Source organism: Sinocyclocheilus anshuiensis, unplaced genomic scaffold, assembly GCF_001515605.1.
Source record: "Sinocyclocheilus anshuiensis isolate Anshui unplaced genomic scaffold, SAMN03320099.WGS_v1.1 scaffold1101, whole genome shotgun sequence".
Classification (NCBI taxonomy): domain Eukaryota; kingdom Metazoa; phylum Chordata; class Actinopteri; order Cypriniformes; family Cyprinidae; genus Sinocyclocheilus; species Sinocyclocheilus anshuiensis.
The window spans coordinates 32,904-40,812 of NW_015558562.1; the positions used below are offsets into that span (position 1 = coordinate 32,904).

Genomic DNA, 7,909 nt, shown 5'->3' on the forward strand with positions numbered 1-7,909 from the left:
ATTCATCCATTCATCATCCATCCATCCATCATCTATCCATCCATCCATCTATCTATCTATCTATCTATCTATCTATCTATCTATCTATCTATCTATCTATCTATCAATCCAAAATATGTTCAAAAATATAATCGTTTATTTGTATTAGTCCACACGTAAAAGCATGAATTTATGTAAATGAGATGTGGTTTTTACTTCCATAAACCTGATATTTAATGACACGTTTGCTTAATTTCTTCAAATAGTCTTATATCTCTGTGGCCTAATAAAGGAATTAATTGATGAACTAATATTCTTTAAATGTGAGACGCGCATTACTGAGCCCAATCAGCAGCGCTGATTATGATATTCATCCGTGTTTACAAAGACTTTTACGAAATTAATCACCGTGATTTGAAATGTGCGATTATATGAATATGAATCGAAAATGTGTTTGTCGCGTTTAAAAATTGATTGAAACTGTCGATGTGAATATTCACCTGTGAGCTTATAGTTCATCATTCTCATTTTCATATTTTAAAAGCTTATTAGATATTTGTTTCTTGACCTAAAATTCGATTTTTAAGGAGAAAAAAAAAGAAAATGGAATATAATGTTCGTTATATAGGCCTTATCTACAAACGTAATATTTTATAGATTTACTCGTGATAGAATTAAATATCTTTAATAAATGGGCTGAGCAATACACAAAATACTTTTTTCTCATTCGAAGTAAGGAAAAGGAGTGTAAATCATAAACATAACATAAATAACATACAATAAATAACGCATAGCTACATAACGTAATAATATTAATAAAACAAAACAAAAAGTCAGAGCAGCAGATTTTGTTTTTATATTTATAGTAAAAGTGCATTTATACTTATGCATTTATTTATAAATATTTATTTGTGAGAATTGCTTGCGATTTTCTAAATTCCAGGGTGTTGCTTAAACTAATATACAACACAATATGTGTCCCTGCGGCACAAAAGCAGTAAGTCGCTGGGGTATATTTGTAGCAATAGCCAACAATACATTGTATGGGTCAAAATTATACATTTCTCTTTTATGCCAAAAATCATTAGGATATTAAGTAAAGATCATGTTCCATGAAGATATTTTGTAAATTTCCTACCGTAAATATATCAAAACAATGTTTGATTAGTAATATGCATGGCTAAGAACTTCATTTGGACAACTTTAAAGATGATTTTCTCAATATTTAGATTTTTTTGCTCCCTCAGATTCCAGATTTTCAAATAGTTGTATCTCAGCCAAATATTGTCCCATCCTAACCAACCATACATCAATGGAAAGCCTATTTAATCATAAATCTCAATTTAAAAAAATTGACCCTTATGACTGGGTTTGTGCTCCAGGGTCGCATATTAATAATAAAGATAAGCTGATCATCACCTTTACGCGCAGTTTAACGCGTTAAATATGACACCTGACGTCTAAATTGTCATTAATTGGCTGTAATAATGAGATTGTAAGTTCGGTGTTCGGTCAGTACTCACTGGGGTAACCGACAGCGGAGTGCAGGAGATCCATCCCGGTACCGGACAGAGTCAAGCCGTTCACCGAGTAATGAGGCTGCTTCGTGTAGGACTTCATGTCTATAAACTCTCTCTCCTTCTGTCAGTCTGTAATGGATCTTTAGTTTGGCGCTGATCGTCTGTCAGTTTAAAATGTTCTGTTTTCTTCTGTTTGTATCTGCAGCAGTGTCTCAGATGCTGTAACTCTCTCTCTCTCTCTCTGAGAGTTGGGTTTGTCCGGTGTTCTCCGTGTGACAGTGAGCTGAAGTGAGGAGGAGGAGGAGGAGGAGGAGGCGGCTAATTACAGACGGTCAAGACCTGCACAAACCCCTCCCTCCATCCCTCTCTCTCTCTCTCTCTCTCAGATTCAGGAAGTTACATATGTGACCCAGGACCACAAAACCAGTCATAAGGGTCAATTTTGTGAAATTGAGATTTATACATCAGCTGAAAGCTGAATAAATAATCTTTCCATTGATGTATGGTTTGTTAGGATAGGACAATATTTGGCTGAGATACAACTATTTGAAAATCTGGAATCTGAGGGTGCAAAAAAATCTAAATATTGAGAAAATCATCTTTAAAGTTGTCCAAATGAAGTTCTTAGCAATGCATATTACTAATCAAAAATTAAGTTTTGATATATTTACGGTAGGACATTTACAAACTATCTTCATGTAACATGATCTTTACTTAATATCCTAATGATTTTTGGCATAAAAGAAAAATGTATAATTTTGACCCATACAATGTATTGTTGGCTATTGCTACAAATATACCCGTGCTGCTTATGACTGGAACTTATGGAACATTTTCCCACATTTTTTGTGAAATGAATATATCCCATGCATGTTAAATGTTCTCCGTGGAACCATAGATGCCAATAAAGAACCTTTACTTTTGAGCGTGATAAACATTTGATAAAGAAATGGAAAGGTTCTTAAGAATACGTACAGCAGAAAAATCTAAAGAGCTTTTCAAACTAAAAACATGCATGTTAACGCTTCTTTACGGAACCATAGATGCCAAATAACGAATCTTAATTTAAAGAGCTTTTCGCTATTTAATGGTTGCATTCATTTCAGTGATCTGGGCTTTTTCTCTCTACCGGTGTATGAAACATTTGCATAAATGAGGAAAAACCTTACGATTTGGACTCAGATTTGGCACAGAGGTTCATTCAGTGTAAAAGAGAAATAAAAGTCCAAATAAATAGGGAAAGAGTGCGTACATCATCACAAATCGACGATCAATGACCTGAGACGTAACGATCGTCTGTCTAATCGATCATGCCCGTGTTTTATATTGTAAACTAAAGCAACTGTTGAATCTCAGAGCTCACACACAGCAGATTACACAAAAACACATTTCATGATTTGACATCATTGCAGAATACTGGAATAACTGGAGTGTGTGTGTGTGTGTGTGTGGAGAGGCTTCGTGCGTCCAAACGGGATTAAAGAAACAAAAGGACCCAGTGTTCCTTAAATCCCACAAATATCCAGCCTCTCTCTCCGGGACTCTCTGTATTAAAATCACCGTTTGTTTTTAATAAATCATCTGTGTCTTTTGTGGTTTTTATATTTACTTTAGACCTCGAGTTCAATCACACAATGTACGGACACGACATTTTCCGTAATACATTAGTTCTGCGTTTATTAATTAGAAATATCAATATGTAGGCTAAACTGTGATTGGAAATTATAGGAAATAATTTGGAGTTAGTTTGTTTTGCAGTTGCTAATGAGAAATATTAATATGTAGGCTCAACTATACTTGGAGATGATTGTTGAAAGAATGTGCACAATTATCTTGTAATTAAATTAATGAAAATATTTGTCCCTTTTGTAGTTTTTTATTGTGGTTTTTAAAACTATTGAGAATAGCAGAATTTCATCGATTTAAAATGTTCTTTAATATAGACGTTTTCCTCGTTTATCTTCTGGTTCTCTGCTGTGATCGGTCTGTGCCTATCATCTGTAGTGTTTTATATAGCTTGCCCCGTTGTGTGTCAGCTGGAGAGTGATTTTTGAGTCATATTTCTGCGCTGTATGATAATAGTGTTGTCGTATGATTGTGAGGATGTGAATGAGCGCGTGTAAAGCGGATTCTGCGCTTGTTAATTGAATCGGATTTCTTCTAGATTCAAATCCACAGAAACTCTATAAGGGGTTTATCTGCAGATATAAAGAGACACAGACAGTATAACAGCCTCTGTTCAGACCTTTCATATCTCTCATATCTGTTTCAGATGTTCAGGCCGCGTCTCGAGCCGGCGGATACATCTTCATCTTCATCATCATCATCATCATCATCACAGGCAGAATTGGGATTCTGGATTCGCATCGTGTCTGTTGGGAAGGTGGTGAGTCAAAACTTTTCATTTGTGGGAAACATCGCACGCACGCACGCGTTCACAGACACCTGTTCACTGCTTCATTGAATGTGTGTGTATATCGTGACTGTGTATAATGTGAATAATGTGACTGTGAATGACTGCGTATATCTTGCATTATAATATTGCATTAATTGAGTAAACTATTCACAGTGAGATATCAGCACTTTCTGAAAACTTCTCCCTTTTAATCTATATTTACCCCTTTCTTTAGAAATGCAAAAAAGTAAAAACATTTTTTTTACAGAAAATAATTTGATGCATGTAAATATTTAAATTTGTTTATGTTAATGTACTATTATTTACATATTTTAACCAATTTAAGTATATGTTTAGCCAATTAAAAGGACAAAAACAAATCGATTTTGTCAAATTCTTGACAAAGTGTATTGTTTTATTTTACTGAGTTAAAATGCTTTTTGGAAGTACCACAATATTCATTATTTTAATGTAATTAAAAGAGTCACTTGTGTTAGAGACTGTCTGTCTACGGTTTGTTGTTTTGAAATGTTTCTTTTCTTCTGATGGTGTGGCACTAGGACCCAGCGCTGACTGAAATTAAGGACACAACCACCACATAAGAAGCTTAGAGTATTTAATCTGCAGGGCCTAAACACAGACACACACACACACACACACACACACACACACACACACACACCTGCTGTCTGCTGTGGATTATCAATCTGTCTGAGTCCAGATGTCTGGATAATTTATCATCGCTTCGGCACAAAATACATTCAATGAAGACATCTTTCAAATGACATGAACTCTTCTCTCACTCAGACACAAACACAGCAAAACTCAATGAAGCTACAGACCTGTTTACATGCTCTTTACAATCCTGATCAGCTTGAGTTCAACTCCTGCATAATACAAAACTCAATAATACACAGCTCTGATCTGTTCCTACAGTAATACCAGAGTGAAATATATTACAGATCTAAACAAAGAAATACTACAAAAACTGAACACCTACACAGTGTTAGTCTTTTCATTTGATTCTCAGGCATAATGTGCTGTAATTTACTGGCGATTACTGGAGTTTACCATTTCAGTCTTTCTACTTAACAATTTCACATTTAATTCAATGCATTACCTGCCATTTCTTTGTAATTAATTGTGAAATTTACTAGCAATTTCTGAGTAAAACCTGTTTTGAAGTACAGTGGGTACGGAAAGTATTCAGACCCCCTTCAAATTTAAGGGGGTCTGAATACTTTCCGTACCCACTGTAAATCTTACAGCAAATTTATTTCAGTGCAGAAGAACTGTGTGAAGAGTTCTGGGTTTCCACTTTATTTTCAGTCCACTTCAGACATTCGACTAACTATAAGTAACTCTGCAGGTTAGAGTTAGTAAAATAAGTTGACATGTAGTTACAAAGTTACTCATAGTTTGCAGAATGTCTGTTGTTCACAATCAAAATAAAATGTTACAGAGTTTTGAAAAAGTGATCGAAGTATTGAGAAATGTGTTCTAGTGATTGGAAAAAATAGAGATTCTTTAAAAATGTAAATTGAATATGTTATCAGAATCAGGATCTAACCACAACTTTAGTTCTGCAGTTCACTGAAAACTAATTGAACAGCTCTGAATACTCAACATTGCACTGGACTGGATCTCTAACACATCCAGATGTCTGGAGAATCTGACTAAATCAGCTAATAAACAATCACAAAGCGTTAAGTTTTAGACAGTCAAACTGAGGAGAATAAGCCCCGCCCACCCTCTTCCTCCGGCCCTTTCCTTCACTTCATCCATCCGTCTCTCTCACGTACCTGTGTCTCTGTCAGACCTCTTTCTCTGTCCATCTGCTTCTTCACATGTTCTTCTGTGCACCAAAACACAAACTTCTCACACTAACGTGTGTTTCTCGTCCAATTTCACTCCTGCTGTCTGTCTCTGTCGTGTCCTCTGCTCACAATCTCACTACAAATGCCTCTTTCCCCTCTTTATCCCGAGGTAAGATACTTACTTTTCAGATAAAGCATATTATGACAAATCGGCTGAACTGTATGTGTGTGTGTTATGCGTGTGTTTCCAGTGCTGTAAATACCATGATAGGGTGTTAGAGAGAGCAGATTTACACAGATGATGTTTGAACATTTTGAGCGAATGTTCCAGTAGCTCAAACATAGCGCTCGCAACGCAAGGTCATAGGTTCGATTCCCAGGCAATGCATGAACTGATCAGATGTAAACGTTGAAATCAATGAGGGTTACTTTGGATAAAAGCATCTACCAAATGCATAACTGTATCACTGCTGTATTACTCTCTCAGACACGTTTACATTGATGCACGAGCAGGTGCTTTTATCCAAATTACATTCAAGGTTTACACAGCTAACAAAAATATTAGAAAATGCTATTTCTGAATGTTCACTGAATGTTCAAATTGTTTCATTTTTTTAATGTTTCAGAAACGTTAAAATGTTTCATTATGGGAGCGTTACTTTTGAACATTCTGAAACAAGTGTAACATTTAAAAAAAAAATGTTAGATGGATGTCCAACTAAAATGTTTAAGAAATAAAAACGATGTATAAATAATGTTTTTGTGCTATCATTTTGAGAACATTATTAAAGACCAGATAACTCTGAATGAATGTTCTATTAGTGTTACTTTTATTCAGACGTTTGAGAGAACCTTGTTAGAACATTCTGAGAATGTTTCCTGTTAGCTGGGAATATTATCATGCTTTCTCTGGGAACTGATCCCATGACCTCAGTGCTGCTAGCGCCATGATCTGCTGTTTGAGAGAGGAGAGCGCTGGAGATCTTCTCTGTGACGTGAACAGGCCTGAAGAGTTTGAGATCAAGGTACGCTATAGTTTTGAGCAGCTTTACTAATGTGGTGAACGTTTAGCTCCAGTCAGATCTACAGGGGGTTTCTCGCTTTGTTTTAGAGGCCTTGACGAGATTCTACAGAAAACACCAGGACTGAGTTCACAGCGCTCCAAAACCTCAATACGAGACGTGAAAGAGTCTTTCACACACTCACACTATACAGAGTCATCATACAGAGATATTGTGTGTGTGTGTGTGTGTGTGTGTGTGTGTGTGTGTGTGTATATATGTGTATATACATAACACAGAACCCTGAATACACACAGACTCATGGGGACTCGTGTCACGGTGGGGACCTAAATTGAGGTGTGTCTCTGTGTGTGTGTGTGTGTGTGTGTGTGTGTGTGAGATAGTTTGTGTGTGTGAGTCAGTGTGTGTGTTTATTTGTTTGTTTATTTCCAGCTTAAACTGTGGTAAATCTTGAATGCTTTAAAGCGCAGACTTTGTTTGCTCTCCTTTTAATGAAGACACTTGGCAGATTATCACTGAAGGAAAAAAAGTTTAAAAAAGTGAAACTAAACATTTTTTTATAGAAGTTTGTTTATTATTATAAAAAATTCCCCAAAAATACTATTTTTAATGCTGCTTTATATGCAGTATATATTTTCCAAAAACAGGTTTTACTGTAAAACTGTGAGAAAATGAAAGCAAGTTATGTTCCACATTTGAGACAAATTTAAACAAATTTATTTTGGTCAAAATGACTGCTGTTTGAAGTTCATTTGGGTTTCACTTCAGTGATTTGAGGAGGTTTATGTGATTCTGCATAATGTTAATCATAGGAAATGTCCCAACCTGAATTCACTCTGACTGTGTTGAACTGTGAGCGTGCAGTGAAGTAATAAATCACTGTTTGTGATGTTGGGCAACTGGAAGTGAGGTAAATGCTAACAAAGATTTGTTGTTCTGTGTGTGTGTTTAAAGCAGATATGGAGTCTCATTCACACAGAATGATTAATAAGCTCTGGTTCGATTGTGTTAATTGTGCATGCCTCACACACACACACACACACACACACTTGAGCCATGTGTCCCAGCATAAGTCTTCATGCATGAGCGCACAACACATTCTGTTTGTGCTTGGGTATATTGTGCGTGTGTGCGTGTGTGTGTGTGTGTGTGTGTGTGTGTGTGTGAGAGTGTGTG

The 7,909-nt window shown here is 35.9% G+C and overlaps 1 protein-coding gene across 1 annotated transcript in view; it reads right to left on the reverse strand.

The window, feature by feature from the left end:
• Nucleotides 1–1,736, reverse strand: part of LOC107679444 (homeobox protein otx5-A-like) — a 6,287-nt gene extending 4,551 nt beyond the window's left edge. The window contains exons 1-2 of the mRNA XM_016474989.1: nucleotides 1,726–1,736; nucleotides 1,503–1,617 (exon numbers count right to left, since the gene is read on the reverse strand). Coding sequence (XP_016330475.1) covers nucleotides 1,503–1,599 — 97 coding nt within the window. The 5' untranslated portion in view covers nucleotides 1,600–1,617; nucleotides 1,726–1,736. The remainder of the gene's footprint in view (nucleotides 1–1,502; nucleotides 1,618–1,725) is intronic.
• Between the last annotated feature and the right edge of the window lie 6,173 nt (nucleotides 1,737–7,909).